The following is a 16,955-nucleotide window of genomic DNA, read 5'->3' on the forward strand; positions in this document are numbered from 1 at the left end:
AGGAAGTTTTTCAACATCTATCTTTTGATGCTGTTATACTACTAGAAATCTGTGCAAAAGAACTCCTAAGAAATATTGACCAAGATTTATGCCCAGTTATGGTCATTGTAGCATTATTTATATTAGTGAGAAATTATAAGTAGCATACAACTCCAGAATTAAGGGAAGAGACTTTTCTAGAGGATGAAATATGACTTATTAAAAATTTATACTATTAAAAGTTTCTCTTTTTTTAACATTTATTTTTGAGAGAGAAAGAATATGAGCAGGGGAGGGGCAGAGAGAAAGGAAGACCCCAGCACAGACCCTGACGTGGGGCTCGAACTCACAACCTGAGATCATGACCTGAGCTGAAGTTGGCCCTTAACCAACTGAGCCACCCAGGTGCCCCTTATTAAAAGTTTCTAATGCTTGTGATGCAGTATTAAGTAGGGGAGAAAAGGAGTGTGCAATGATATAATGATTTTTTATTTGAAGAAGTGACAGGAAATATACCATCATGTTTTGATTATTTATTTGGAAAAATGGTAGAAGTAATTTAAATGTTTTTCTTTATGCTTTTATGAGTTTTGCAGTTTTTGAAAGTATTTAAATATTTTCTATTCATAAGCAAAAGTTATTATTGCCATTGCCTTATAGCAAACTAAAATAGGTAAAAGGTTAACTATGTTTTCTTCTTTTTTCTGTTTATTCAAATAGTGACCACTTACAGTTTCCATTAAGCAAAATTAGATCCCTGCTTTTTCCATATAATAATGGAGAATTCTGGGGCGCCTGGGTAGCTCAGTCGGTTAAGTATGTGACTTCGGCTCAGGTCATGATCTCGCCATTCCCAAGTTCCAGCCTCGCATCTGGCTCTGTACTGACAGCTCAGAGCCTGGAGCCTGTTAACAGATTCTGTCTCTCTCTCTCTGTCTCTCTCTCTCTCTGTCCCTCCCCCACTCACACACACACACTCTCTCTCTTTCTCTCTCTCTCTCAAAAATAAACATTAAAAAAATTAGAAAGAATGGAGAAATTGCTCTATTTATAAATATGTAAAGCACTTTTTTAGTTTAATGCATATTTAAAACGCAGATTTTAGAATTATATGTAGAGTACTCTAAATGTACAATGATAGTGGGTGCCTGGGTGGCTCAGTCGGTTAAGCGTCTGACTCTTGATTTCTCATCAGGCCAGGATCTCACTATTGGGGAGATCAAGCCCAGCGATGGCATCTAGCTGTACCCTAACAGTGCAGAGCCTGCTTGGGATTCCCTCTGTCTCTTTTTGCCCTTCCCCTGCTTGTGCACATGCCCTCCCTCTCAAAAATAAACTTAAAAAAAATAAATAAATATACAGTGATAGCTATTTAAGTATCTACCTCTAAAAAGTACTTGAATGCTAACAATTAGTTGACAGATAAGAAAAATTAAAGTCATAATAGTAAAGCAGTAGATCCCCTTTATTAGCCAGGTGTTCTTTATCTGAAAATAAGAAAGATACCATTTATCCTCACCTACATACCTAAAATATCTATTATGGGTACACACATGAGAAGACGAAGCCAGAAAGTCAAGAAAGCCCTTGGTAAACTGTAAAGTTGTAAACAAATATAAAATGATATGTTTGAATAGTGTCATAATTCATTATTTTTAATTATCTTTATTTTATTTTTTAACAGATTGCTCTGAAGAACTGTAACACAACTTTATTAAGAGCTTACTGTGGTTCCTTAGAAGATAAGAGGTCTTTGTCACTCAGCCATTAATAAAATATCCATGCTAATTACTCCTTTCTTGCTGATCATAACTGATGTTAAAGACTCTAATTGTAATCTATAGAGCAATTACTTGAAATCTGGTTGACAGTACCTTTAAACTATTCATCAAAGTTCTAATTATACATTACATCTTATAAATACCCATAAATAAGGAAACAGCACGTTGAGTATTTTTGTTAATGGAAGATTGGAATGTTATTAAAAATTGAAATCATACACACTTTTAATAATTTTTTTAGCCATTCTACATGGAAAGACTTGCAAATATGAAAATATATTCTTTTGTAAACCAAAAAGGCCCAATGTAACCAAAAAATAGTAGATATAAATGTTGAATAAGATCTAAATACAGTTTAATTTTAATATTGTTTTTAGCAATGGTGCCTTGATTCTTGACCAAAAAGACTTGTGATAGTAAGAACTGTTATTTTATTGATTCAGGATTCACATCTTTTGTGAGTCACAAATTGAAGTTAATAATAAAACAGAATTACAAATAAAATACAGAACAGAGTAAAACAAAAGGTTAGGAAAATAGATGTTATCAGACTTTTGGTTTGCATGATCACTGCAGTTAATTACTGATTATTGTGAGGTTCTGTTACACTGTCTTACAGTATGTGTTTAGTGCTGCCAGCTGAGGGCATGGACCATGCATTTAATTCTTCTTTGAATCTGTGCACCTGACACATTGATTGATACATGGTATAAGTAAATGTTTATTGAGTCAATGAACATGAAGCCAGAATAACAGTTCTTAGTGGACATATACTCATAGGCATAGTCAATGTAAATAATTTGGGAGAGCTTTTTATTAACAGTTGTAGAATTATTCTTGGTGGCTTCCTGTTATTTTTTTTTATTTTTTTTAATGTTTATTTATTTTTGAAGGAGAGAGAGACAGAGTGTGAGTGGGGGAGGGCCAGAGAGAGAGAGAGAGAGAGATAGAATCTGAAGCAGGCTCCAGGCTCCAAGCTGTCAGCACAGAGCCCGACCTGGGGCTCAAATTCACAAACCGCGAGATCATGACCTGAGATGAAATCGAACGCTCAACCTATTGAGCCACCCAGGCGCCCCCACTTCCTGTTACTTTAAAAGACTGATCTTGATTAACAAAATATTTTAAAATTGATATAGCCACAGTTCTAACTTACATGTGTGTATTATGTTTTATTTTCAAAAACATTTTTAACACATTTCAAGAAAATATATTACTTGTTACATTTGAAATTATTTCAAGAAAATATATCATTAACTGTGACTCAGATTATAAATTAAAATAATTGTTTGACTTAATTGCCTTTTATATTCTTTTTTAGGTTTGGAATCATACTTGAAAAGATTAAAACCATAATTAATGATGATGCAAGATACATGAAAGGATGCCTGAACATGAGGACTCAGAAGTGCTATGCAGTGAGATCCAACATAAATGAATTTCTTGACATTGCTAGAAGAACATATACAGAGATTGTAGATGACATAGCAGGTAATTTAGTTACTTCAGCATATTTTTCTGTTTTTTTTTAGCAATTAAACCTTTTTAGGACATGCTGTGCTTTTCTGCTGGTGATAACTAGCCATACATACTTTTAATTAAATTTTTGTTACCAAAACAGATAAGGCTAACACATATTATCGTTTAAAATATATTAAAATATGATTATGAAAGTATCTTTAAGTGTTATAATATGTCTGTTCTTTTCTTCAAACTTAAATATAGATTTTCTTCAAACTTAGAGTTACCTGAAAATCAGGAGATGTTTGTTTACCTTCATATAACACTGTGTATAAATTACATGAAAAGTGCAGGCTGTCAGTAATAAGTGGTTTCAGAGGAAGAGCTATATTTGTCTAGAAGAAGTGGCATTTGAGCAAGTACAGTAATTCAGTAAGCAAATTTGTGGAGTTTCTTATAAATATAGAAAAATTCTGTTTGGGGTACTAGGACTACATAGTAAACAAGACAAAGTCCTGGTCCTCATGGAGATTATATTATAGTAGTGGAGACAGACAATAAAGAAACACACACATACACACGTTTGTGTATAATAGGTATACATAGAGATACGTATATCAGCCACATAGATCATATAATATCACAAGGGTATAAGATATATGAGAAAAATATAACAAGTTAGAGGGGTCAAGAGAGTGACTGGATATGGAAGCATAGAGGATGGGAATGTTTTAGTAGATAGCATAGCCGAGAAAGGAATTCCATCTACTGGTAGTGGTACAGACCAAATGACAAAAGCTAAGGAAATCTCAAGGGATAAGGAAGGCAATTGGTTAGGATGGAATAGGGCATTCCTTGACAAAACTAAGGTACCAGAATTTAGTCTTTGAAGGCTGGGAGTTTGGATGGAGCGATGGAGACAGGGAGGCCATTTTAAACTATTACAAGTTAGCAAATTAGAGTGATAGCAATGTATATGAGGAGAGAGAAATGCAAAAGGTGAAGGAAGAAATTACAAGTTAATAATTGAGTAGGTATAGCCATGGTAAAGGGAAATGTAGCTATTGGTGCTGATTGAAATTTCTAGCCTGAGAGTGGTTGTATGACTGAGAAGAGCAAGAAATTTGTTGGGAGGAACTATTTTTGAGGAATAAAGATGTTAATTTTCACAAGTAATGTTCAAAGCATTAATGGTCATCAAGTTAAAAATATACGAGCCCAGCATTACCTTGATTCCAAAACCAGACAAAGACCCCTCCACAAAGGAGAATTACAGACTAATCTCCCTGATGAACATGGATGCAAAAGTTCTCGACGAGATATAGCAAACTGAATCTAGCAATACATTAAAAGAATTATTTACCATGATCAAGTGGGATTTATTCCTGGGCTATAGGGGTGGTTCAGTATCTGCAAATCAATCAGCATGATACATCACATTAATGAAAGAAAGGATAAGAACTACATGATCCTCTCACTAGATGCAGAAAAAGCGTTTGAAAAAATACAGCACTCTTTCTTGATGAAAACCCTCAAGAAAGCAGGGATAAAAGGAACATACCTCAAGGTCATAAAGGCCATATACGAAAGACCCACTGCTAATAACATCCTCAATGGAAAAACTGAGAGCTTTCCCCCTAAGGTCAGGAACATGACAGGAATGTCCACTCTCACCACTGTTGTTCAACATAGTGTTGGAAGTCCTAGTGTCAGCAATCCGGCAACACAAAGAAACAAAATGCATCCAAAGCAGCAAGGAAGAAGTCAAACTTTTGCTATTTGCAGGTGATGTGATACTCTATGTGAAAACCCAAAAAATTCCACCCAAAACTGCTAAAATTGATATATAAATCTAGCAAAGTCACAGGATATAAAATCAGTGTACAGAAATAGGTTGCATTTATATACACTAATAATGAAGCAGCAGAAAGAGAAATAAAGGAATTGATCCCATTTACAATTGCACCGAACACCATACAATATGTAGGAATAAACCTAATCAAAGAGATAAAAGCTGAAAACTATAGAAGGCTTATAGAAGAAGTTGAAGAGGACACAAAGAAATGGAAAACATCCTATGCTCATGGGTTGGAAGAACAAATATTGTTAAAATGTTGATAGTGTCCAAAGCAATCTACACATTCAATGCAATCCCTATCAAAATAACACCAGTATTCTTCATAGAACTAGAACAAGTCATTCTAAAATTTGTATGGAACCAGAAAAGGCCCCAAATAGCCAAAGTAATGTTGAAAACCAAACCTGGAGGCATCACCATCCTGGACTTCAAGATGTATTACAATGCTGTAATCATTAAGACAGTACAGTACTGTCATAAAAACAGACACATAGATCAATGGAACAGACTAGAGAACCCAGAAATGTACCCACAAATGTGTGGCCAACTAATCTTCAACAAAGCAGGAAAGAGTATCGAATGGAAAAAAGAGTCTCTTCAGCAAATAGTGTTGGGAAAACTGGACATTGACATGCAGAAGAATGAACTTGGACCACTTTCTTAAACCATACACAAAAATAAATTCAAAATGAATGAAAGACCTAAATGTAAGACAAGAAACCATCAAAATCCTAGAGGAGAAAACAAGCAACGACCTCTTTTGACCTTGGCTGCAGCAACTTCTTACTACAGAGGTCTCCAGAGGCAAGGGAACAAAAGCAAAAATGAACTTTTGGGACCTCATCAAGATAAAAGTCTTCTGGATAGCAAAGGAAACAATCGACAAAACTAAAAGGTAACCTATGGAATGGGAGAAGATATTTACAAATGACATATCAGATAAAGGGTTGGTATCCAAAATCTGTAAAGAACTTATAAAACTCCCCACTCAAAAAATAATCCAGTGAAGAAATGGGCAAAAGACATGAACACACACTTTTCTAAAGAAGAAATCCAGATGGCTAACAGACACATTAAAAGATGCTCAACATCACTCATCATCAGGGAAATACAAATCAAAACCACAATGAGATACCACCTCACTCCTGTTAGAATGGCTAAAATAAACAACTCAGGCAATAACAGATGTTGACAAGGATGTGGACAAAGGGGAACCCTCTTGCACTGCTGATGGGAATGCAAACTGGTGCAGCCTCTCTGGAAAATAGTATGGAGGTTCCTCAAAAAATTAAAAATAGAGCATGCTATGACCCAGCAATTGCACTACTAGGTATTTACCAAAAGGATACAAAAATGCTGATTTGAAGGGGCACATGCACCCCAATGTTTATACCAGTGCTATCAACAATAGCCAAAGTATGGAAAGAGCCCAAATGTCCATCAACTGATGAATGGATAATGAAGATATGGGGTATGTACAGTGTGTGTGTGTGTGTGTGTGTGTGTGTGTGTGTGTGTGTGTGGTGGAATATTACTTGGCAATCAAAAAGAATGAAATCTGCCATTTGCAACAATGTGGATGGAGCTAGAATGTATTATGCTAAGCAAAATAAGTTGATCAGAGAAAGAAAAATATATGATTTCACTCATATGTAGAATTTAAGAAACAAAAATGAACATAGGGGAAGGGAAGGAAAAATCATATAAAAACAGAAAGGGAGGCCAACTGTAAAAGACTTTTAAATATGGAGAATAAACTAAGGGTTGCTGGAGGGAGGTGGGTGGGGATGAGCTAAATGGGTGATAGACATTAAGGAGGGCATTTGTTGGGATGCACACTGGGTGTTATACGTAAAGAATGAATCACTAAGTTCTATTCCTGGAGCCATTATGACACTATATGTTAACAAACTTGGATTTAAATTAAAAATACACACACACACACATATATATGTGTGTGTATATATATATATATATATGTATATATATATATATATATATGCATACACATAACTGTGGTGAGTTTGAAGTTGATAGGAAGATTTTGATTCTTTAGGAATTTTATTTGTCACATCACCCATTTTTTTGAAATATTTTGTTTTGCAAAATATGTTTTGTAGAGAGAATTTCTTACTGTGAAATAATGATTGTTATAATTTATATGATTCTCTTCCTTTTCAAAAAAGTTAATAAATAAAATGAATAAAAAATCTAATATTCTAATACAGAAAGTATAAAATAGTTTTATTTTTTATTTTAATTTTTCGAGTTTTTTTACTTCCAAAGTACCTATCAAAATGTCTACCTTTGTACTATCAATTTTTTTCTTACAAGAATGCTTAAATATATGTTAGACATTAAATATCTTTATATATAAGTTTAAGAGTAGTAAGACCTTCACATTTATATATAAAATAATAAGAAAATGTGATTTCTTTAAACAGAAAGAGTAATTTTCTTATTAAAATTCTTTTTGTTTTTCCTGTTTCTGGTCACTAGGAATGATTTCGCAGCTCGCAGAAAAATACAGTCTTCCTTTAAGGACAAGTTTTAGCTCTGCTCGAGGATTTTTCATCCAGATGACTACAGATTGTACAGCCCTTCCCAATAATCAACTTCCTTCAGAGTTTATTAAGGTTCATTTTAGCATTTTGGCTAGTAAATTGTTGTTTCTGATTTTGCAGAATTACATTTTACATATTTTCAGACATTCTTTGAATTTTACATGTCAAGTTTCTGAATGTTCTGTATATTGCTTCTACTCCTGTCAACTCACCTAACAGTTATATATTAATCTAAGAGTGAGGTAGAAATTTTTTATTTATTTGTTTATTTTTGAGAAAGACCAAACAGTGCATTCCACAGTTCTGGAAGCTTGGTATGTATAAAAAAGGAAAAGGAAAAAAAGAAAGTCCAAGGATATTTTTGATCAAAGGAATTTGGAAAATATTGTACCATCTCCTGTTTTAGGTAGTTCTTAGTGCATATTTGCCTATTAAAGGTTTAAAAATCCTGAAGTAAAGAAATCTGCTTAACTTTTTAAAATCCAGTATTGCCAAACCTTTGCACCAGGAGAATATTTTTTCCTAAATACACATTAACTTCCCCATGATACACCAGTTTGGGAAAGTCTAACCCACTCTAATTTTGCTTTCTCTGCTCCCAGGGGGTAACTTTTGGCAAAAACAAACCATTTAACTTCTAGGGTTTTTAAATACAACACTGTAATACTAAATAATGTGGGATAGATGAAGTAAAGAATGGGTGGAGACAGTAATGGGGTTAGAGCTTGAGTGAGGTTCAAATGTAGGGCAAGGGCTAAGATGGGTGAGAGATGGAGTGAAAGTTACATCTGTCATGCATGTTGCTTGGTGATAAGATGTACTGTTTAACATTTCTACATGGCTATTTTAATTTTAAGACCTGTAAAAATAGTTGTGCCAGAATAGACTAGGTTAAAAAATCCTGCTTTAACTTTAAAAGTGATATTTTCTTTTTTGCAGACATTATTTGAGAGTTTCTTTGTGATGCTTTGTCGCAAAAGTTAATGTGATTAACCTAAATACCTGTACAGTTTAAAATCTGTAGGTTTTATTTTATAGGAGTGTACACATATCTTGACATTTGTTTTTTCATTTCCTAGCAGATATCTAAGGTGAAAAATTCTTATACCTTTACATCAACAGATTTAATTAAAATGAATGAAAGATGTCAGGAGTCTTTGAGAGAGATCTATCACATGACTTATATGTAAGCACATTTGAAATTTTTGAATATTAAATTGGTTAATTTGAGGCATTATGATAAATTTCATTAGTTGGCTTTTTGTCTGATTGCAGAAAATTATAAAATTATGAATGTTAGCAAAGAAAGATCATTTCCTGGAAGAACAAGTAAACGTTTAAAGTCTGTCACTGTGATTGGGATCACTCAGCCTCATAGAAGATTCAGGCAAATCTAATTGCAATATATATATATATATACACACACACACATATATATATACACATATATATATACACACACACATATATATATATACACACACACACATATATATATATCAGATTCGTATATATACATATATACATATATGTATGTAACTGATACTTCTGTAGTATGCATTGCACCATGATGTAGAATTTGACACACCATGGGCTTATCTTGGGCTTGATTCAGTTTATTCTTTTCCTATGGTATGTAAGCCCTCAACTTCTCATGGCATGCATATATATATCACAATAGTGTCAATCTCTTGCTGTTTGTGAAACAGTAGCAATACAGATAGAAATAATAAATAGATCATTCATGGGGAAGGGAGGCAAAAAAATTGATCACTCATTGTTGGTGACCTGAAATGATAAAGACAAATATTGGACTTTCAAAACAATTTTAGGGCATAGAGCACAGAAATTATGGATATAGTAGCTTTGGGGAGCATATTTCTTCTTGTAAGGGAAAAACTTTTTTTTTCTTTTTTTAAGTAATCTCTACACCCAACATGAGGCATGAACTCACAACCCTGACACCAAGAGTCACGTGTTCTACCAACTGAGCCAGTTATGCCCTCCAAGGAAAACCTTGTATATTATATCACAGTATAATAACTTTCCCATATAAAAGCTTAAATAATTATGTTGTTAGGGTGTGTGTATGTTGGCGGGGGTGGCGAGAGAGAAAGAGAGGGGAAAATATGTAACTTTTGTGTTGAATTTCACATTTGCAAGAACACAAAATTATTAACAGGTGGGATCTGTTGTTGTATAGTGAGGGCTTGTTTGACTATAAAAATAATTTTATTAATAAAAATTCATTTTATTCATATGTAATAACCAATAATTTCAAAAACATAGTGTTAATCCACCAGAAGATGCATTCTTTTTTTGAACATTTTAAAACTGTTTATTTATTTTTGAGAGACAGAGAACAAGCACAAACAGGAGAGGGACAGAGAGAAGAAAGAATCCCAAGTAGGCACTGACATGGGGCTCGATCACACAAACAGTGGGATCATGACCTGAGCTGAAATCAAGAGTTAAAACTACTCTTATAGCTGACTCTTGTAGACTGAGCCACCAGGTGCCCACAGAAGATGCATTCTTGCTACTAAGTGCTGTGAACTCAAGGAACTTCAATTTCTTAATTTCTAAAATGAGGCAAAAGAACAATAGACTTTACCTATAGTGTACAACTGAACTGTGAATGTTATGTTAGCAATGAATTTATTGTTTTACAATTATATTGTATGTCCCTTTTTAAAAGCATTACCTGACTTACCAAACATATTCTTTCAGGATAGTGTGCAAATTGCTTAGTGAGATTTATGAACATATTCATTGCTTATATAAACTATCTGACACTGTGTCAATGCTGGATATGCTACTGTCATTTGCTCATGCCTGCACTCTTTCTGACTATGGTAGGTTACTTTCTTTGGGATAAATATGTTGCATACTGAAATTTGTATTCCTTTCAAGCAATTTTATAAAACAATTATGAATGTTGTACTTTTTTTTTTTTTTTTACCTGAAATGTAGTCTCTTGCCTGTGGTCTTAGACTAAGACTCAAAATAAAGTAAATTTACCCTTGAAATTCATTTTAAAAGTTGGAAAATTGTTTACTGAGAAATTGATAAATGAAAAAGAAAATACTACAAGAAACTTGAAGGTTCCCCAAATAGGAAAGATCGAAAAGCTGCCTTCTTGGTAGAAATTACAATGATCCAAACTGATAAAGTGCAAATCTGAAGACTAATTGGAAGGAGTGTGACATGGACGAGGGAAATGAATCTCCAAAGTGAATATTTTCTGAACTAGTTCCGTAGATGTGAGCATCTCAAGATCAGGAGTTATGCCATATATTTTTGTATCCCAAGTCTGTACACAAGCCTTGAATATAAGTGTTAAGTCATTTTCTAATATTAAATGAAGACTTCAAATTAACCCCTTGAAATTTCTTATCCAGCTTACCAGTAGTAACTATAATCCAGTATAGAAATTTGTAGAACTAGTATGTGATAATTAAGGTTGAATAATTGTGGACTTAGTATCATTAATAACTTTGAATTTCTAGTTAAAATCACCAGTAACATTTCTCAAGTACTTATGCCACTTAGTTTTTGATGGGAAATAAGTATCTTACAAAGTTGTTTCATATTTTTATATTTCTTATGGAAATGTTAACTTTTTCAATTGCTTTTTTTATTTTCTCTCTCTCCCTTTCTTTAAGGTATTTATTTATTTTGAGAGAAAAAAAAGTGTGCATGAATGCACCAGTGCAGTGCAGGGGCAGAGACAGAGAATCCAAGCAGGCTTCATGCTATTAGCATGGAGCCTGATGTGGGGCTTGATCCCACGAAATGTAAGATCATAACCTGAGCTGAAATCAAGAGTTGGAGGCTTAACTGACCGAGCCACCCAGGCGCCCTCAATTGGTACTTTATAAGTCAGAGCTTTTCGGTCTGTTAGATCTCCTTTGGAGTCAAAACCTTAACTTAACTATTTTAATAATAGTTTTCTTAACTATTAAGATATTTGATGTTGCCCCATTTTAATTTGAGAGGGATCATCCTGAAACTCAAACCTATAAATAATGACTTTGGGTGTTAAAATGCTTTTGAAATAGTTTAAAAATTATTTTCTAACCAACCTCCTTTTATAATGAATACTTTTGAGTTTATCCATGTGTTTCCTCTAGAGGCACATAGGATTTTAGTGTTTACTTGTCCCCAAACCCTTTTTTTCTCCCTTTACCTTGGAAGGTATTCATGGAGACCTCATCACTATTTGTTTCTATAAATTAACAATATATTTTATGTCTGTTTTGACTATTATCTGAGTATTCTTTTTAGGCAAAACTTCTATAAAGGTTTGGACATAAAATTATTTTTATATTTGGTTTTACTCTATATTCATACCCCACTTGAAAAGCTAAGCATGCCAAATTTGAAATAATGCTGAAGGTGGGAATTAAGTAAATGTGCAATTTTGTAGTACTGGTGATTAATTGTTATTTTAAAAGTGTCATCAATGGCTAGTTGACTCTTTATTCTACACAAATTTGAAAATGTTATGAACTGTTTTAGAGCCCAGGACAATGACAAGGAACTAAATCCTACAGTTCCCTGGAAATGAATAAAAGTTGTGATGGTGATTAGAATGTGTCTATTATAATCTAGAGGGATTTAGGTAGAGATTAGAGTAAAATAATATCTTAATGTTATTGTCCCAAATTGACCCTAGTAAAGTCCCATGTACAACACCACAGGCCATTAAATATATTAATCTTACAATTCTTTTTTTTGTTTGTTTTTTCAGTTCGGCCAGAATTTACCGATACTTTAGCAATCAAACAGGGCTGGCATCCCATTCTTGAAAAAATATCTGTGGAAAAACCTATTGCCAACAATACCTTTATTACAGAAGGAAGTAATTTTTTGATCATAACTGGACCTAATATGAGTGGGAAATCCACATATTTAAAACAGATTGCTCTTTGTCAGATTATGGCCCAGATTGGTAAGTTATGGCTTTGCTTTATACTTACCAGTTCTGCTCCTCATTTAAAATGCCTTGTGCCTGGTATTTTAGATCCAGGTGCCTAATTAACCCAAGGAAGTTTGGAGGAGGTTTTCTTACTTAAAAGTATATGTGTCTACTATGTAGACTATAACTTTTGCTATTTGGTATTGGTTAAGCTCCATCCAGTTTGGATTGTACTGTACTAAAAATTTTGTTGGATGTAACAAGTCAAAACTACCTTACTGTAACTATTAATGTTGTATCAATTATTACTAAACTGAATCATATCATTATTTCTGATTGAAAACCGAGCTTTGTTGTGAAAAAGTGAAATAAGTAGGATAAGCTGCTGCCTTTAATAACTCATGTAAGATTTTTACCAAATTATAACACTGGGGAGAGAAACCTCTTTTACTTAATTAAGGGCTACCAGTAACTTGGGCACAGCAGTTGATACATTAACACATGTGTGCACACACATGCATATAAATGGCTGTCATTAGCCCAATATTGTCATGCATTTCTTGGTGTAGAGGCACAACTTAGCTCTGAAAACTAGGTTTCCTTGAGAACTCTATGAATCCGAAATGAGATGATTTGCCCTAATGCAGTGGTTCTCAATCAGGGATGATTTTGCCTCCCCCCAGCCCTCACTCCCACAAATTTGGCGATCTGGATACATTTTTGATTGTCACAGCTGAGAGGAGTGTAGAGTCCAGGGATGTTGCTGAACATCTTACAGTGCGCAAAACAGTCTTCTCCCCACCCTCCTCCAACCCTTGATAGACCTCAGAAAAATTATCCAGCCCAAGATGTTAGTAGTGTGGTGGTTGATAAACCCTGGCCTAATGTAATGAATTGTAAGGGGAATACAGCAATAATAATATTGGTGATACAGTACTGATTTACCCTTATTACTGGGAAAGAAAATCAGATATGAGTGAATGAAGAGTAAATATTTTATTTGGTTTATGGTTTCATTGGATTGAAAAGGACATCTTAGCTAATCTTGTTCTGATTCATATGTGACATAATAATCTTGCTTGTATTTGTGAGGAGCTCTGTCCTTTTAAAAGAACAGAGTATGCAATCGCTGGGTCTCTCTAATTGTAGAGCGTTCATTATACTGAATTGAAATCTGACTTTCTATAACTTCTACTCATTAGTCCTAATTCTTCTATGTATCATAGAATAACCTAGTCTCTTTTGATAATAGCCTATCAAATATTAGAAGAAAATCATTCTACTTGTCACTCATTTTAAACCTCTAAGATACCTAGAAGTATATATAGTATCTCACATAATCTGATTGTAAAGGAAATAGTAGAACTTGAAAGGCATGGAGATGAAGAACATAGGCTTTGGAGCTAGACCTAGCTTGTCTAGTTACTAGCTCTGTGATCTTAGGCAAATTACTTAACTTCCTTAGTTTTCCTATCTGTAAGTGAAAATTATAATAGTATCTAATTCTAAGAGTTGTTGTAGTGATTAAGTGAAATAATGTGTATAAAATATGATGGACATAAGGTAAGGGTGTGAGAAAGAAAGAGACTTTCCAGACACAGTAAGAACATGTTATAAAAACAGTATGGTATGCCCAAGGAAGTACAAGAGGTTTTGTAATTCCTTTGGAGAGCAAAGAGTAGCTGTGAGTAGTAGTAGGATACAAAGCCAAAGACATGGGTAGGAGCCAGATCATGAAGGGCCTTAAGTACTTCACTGAGGAGATTGAACTTTACCCAGAAATCTATAGGGAGCTTTTGAAATTTAAACAAGAGAATGGCCTGGTTGGATTTGACTTTGGATAGATCACTCTGACTGATGTATGGTTAGATGAGAGCCAGACCAGAAGCAAAATATCAGCTGGGAGCTTCTGTAATAAATTAGATAGAAAAATGTAGAAAGCCTTTTTGGTAAAGGTAAATGCAAATGAACTAAGAGGAGAAAGTACAAATGTATTCTGTATATGCTGTATTCTCCACTTGGGGCTTTCACATTTATTTTCCCACTTGATCCTTCCGGAAATCCTATGAGTAAGCTGTATTTAAGAGATCTATTTTCTCAGGTGTGATCATTATAATCACTATTGTTATTGTTACTTTTATTTTTAGTAGTATTATCCTGACTTATGCTTTCTTTTCCTGCTGGTCATTTTTCCTTAGAGAATAATCCTATTCTTCATCCTTATCTTGGCTTTAAGTCCTCAAACAATCAGGGTTTTGTTTCTTCACTCCCATTATTTCACCATTTTGTTCTATATGCTTACTACTTTTCCCATTGTATATTTTCATCCCCTTATGATTTTGGAATGCCTTTTATGTCTCATTCTGTACAGAGATAGGTGCATTAATCAGATTGATTTGCTTTCAAAGGGTGAATATTTTAGATTAGTTAGTATGATAACTTCTCAGGCAGAAATAGTCTCATGGATGAAAACTTTTAAAAAATTAAATGTTTTGCTTTCATTCTGATTCTGTGTATTTCTATACATTTCTAATAACAGATATTTCCTTATACATCTTTCTGTAACAGTTATATCAATTCAGGCTTCATAAGCATTTCCTTCAAATTTTCATATTTTGAATGTTTTTCATCTAACTATATTAAAATTTTTATGAGGCTTATAATATTTCTTTTTTTTAAAGTCAATGTATTTTTTTTTTAATTTTTTTTCAACGTTTTTTATTTATTTTTGGGACAGAGAGAGACAGAGCATGAACGGGGGAGGGGCAGAGAGAGAGGGAGACACAGAATCGGAAACAGGCTCCAGGCTCCGAGCCATCAGCCCAGAGCCCGACGCGGGGCTCGAACTCACGGACCGCGAGATCGTGACCTGGCTGAAGTGGGGACGTTTAACCGACTGCGCCACCCAGGCGCCCCAAAGTCAATGTATTTTTTAAGTTTATTTACTTTGAGAGCAAGAGAGTGGGACAGAGAGTGAGGAAGAGAGAGAGAATCCGAAATAGGCTCTACACTGTCAGCAAAGAGCCCAACACAGGGCTCAAACTAAGAATGGTGAGATCATTATCTTAGGCAAAATCAAGAGTCAGAGGCTTAACTGAGCCACGCAGGTGCTCAAGTTTATAATATTTCTAATGTACTTGAATTTATGCTATATTATTTAACTTCCAAATAACTATGTGCAATAGTAAGGGCAAGTATTTCCATTTATATATGAGAAAGATGAGACTGGGAGAGTCTAATTGGTGCCCAAAGATACATGATAAGTGACAGAGCTGGGACCATGTCATCTAACTCTACATCCAGTGATCTTTCTACTGTGTAATCCTTAGATCAGCTAATAAGTAATGAGTTGGTGAAAAGTGAAAAATATTAGTACTTATATTTTAAAACATTTCAATTGACTTTGACCTTCTATTTTACAGGATCATATGTTCCAGCAGAATATTCTTCCTTTAGAATTGCTGAACAGATTTTTACAAGAATCAGTACTGATGACGATATTGAAACAAATTCATCAACATTCATGAAGGAAATGAAAGAGGTACCTAAACTAAACTTTTCTTATGTTAAACTCATGTTAAATTCTTCCACTAATGACCAATTTTTATGTAAGAAACTATCCTTATACTAAAACATGCAGATGTGCTTATACTCCTCTACAAGAGACAGAGGGCAGTCAAAGACAGCAGCTTCCTACTTTCTGTCTTATGTGGAAATGGAAGAGGTTTTACTGAAAAATACACTTTCTAGAGAAAAAGCTAGTATTATTGAACAAAAAACATGCTTTCATATTTTTACATGGAATATATAAAAGACTTTTCAGAAAACAGTGACCTATTCAAGACCATTTTGCATAGTATCTATCATTCCTGTTAGGCTTGATTTTAAAATAAAAGATGATTGGATGCTTTTAAAAATCACCATCGTGTATGCCCCTTTAGAATTTTCACTTTCTGTAAAAATCTGTGTGTCCTCACCTTTTTCTGATCTGAGCCAGATGTCAAATAGACTTGAAGGGCTAAAGGAATTCAGTATAGTTTTTGGGCTATCTTAAGTAGGTAGAAATTAATGGACCACTGTAGAGTTAGATAACTTTTTGTAGATAGGGGGAGAATGGTTATTATTTATGACACTGTGTATGACTTTTACGTAATTATTTAGTATGTATTGAGTATCTGTGGGAGAATATAACAATATACTAGGTGCTTGAGGTGTATTTTTAAATCGTCCTAGCTCTCAAGAAGCTTAGCCTTAATAGAAAGGTAAAATGGCCATGAAATTTACTTTTGTGTCAGGACATAATGTGGATGGAATTCTATTTTTTGAGAAAGAGATTAATACTCTTCAGTTGAGAGTATTAGTCCTTGTTGAGCATGTATTTAAATTGGTTT

The 16,955-nt window shown here is 34.0% G+C and overlaps 1 protein-coding gene across 2 annotated transcripts in view; it reads left to right on the top strand.

Annotated features, from left to right (window-relative positions):
* Window positions 1-16,955, top strand: part of MSH4 (mutS homolog 4) — an 88,526-nt gene that overhangs the window by 56,796 nt on the left and 14,775 nt on the right. For both annotated transcript variants that reach the window (XM_007079236.2, XM_042997602.1), the window contains exons 10-16: window positions 1,664-1,728; window positions 3,082-3,251; window positions 7,579-7,715; window positions 8,726-8,829; window positions 10,374-10,498; window positions 12,397-12,597; window positions 15,987-16,105. In XM_007079236.2, the coding sequence (XP_007079298.2) occupies window positions 1,664-1,728; window positions 3,082-3,251; window positions 7,579-7,715; window positions 8,726-8,829; window positions 10,374-10,498; window positions 12,397-12,597; window positions 15,987-16,105 (921 nt within the window). The remainder of the gene's footprint in view (window positions 1-1,663; window positions 1,729-3,081; window positions 3,252-7,578; window positions 7,716-8,725; window positions 8,830-10,373; window positions 10,499-12,396; window positions 12,598-15,986; window positions 16,106-16,955) is intronic.

Source organism: Panthera tigris, chromosome C1 (assembly GCF_018350195.1).
Source record: "Panthera tigris isolate Pti1 chromosome C1, P.tigris_Pti1_mat1.1, whole genome shotgun sequence".
Classification (NCBI taxonomy): domain Eukaryota; kingdom Metazoa; phylum Chordata; class Mammalia; order Carnivora; family Felidae; genus Panthera; species Panthera tigris.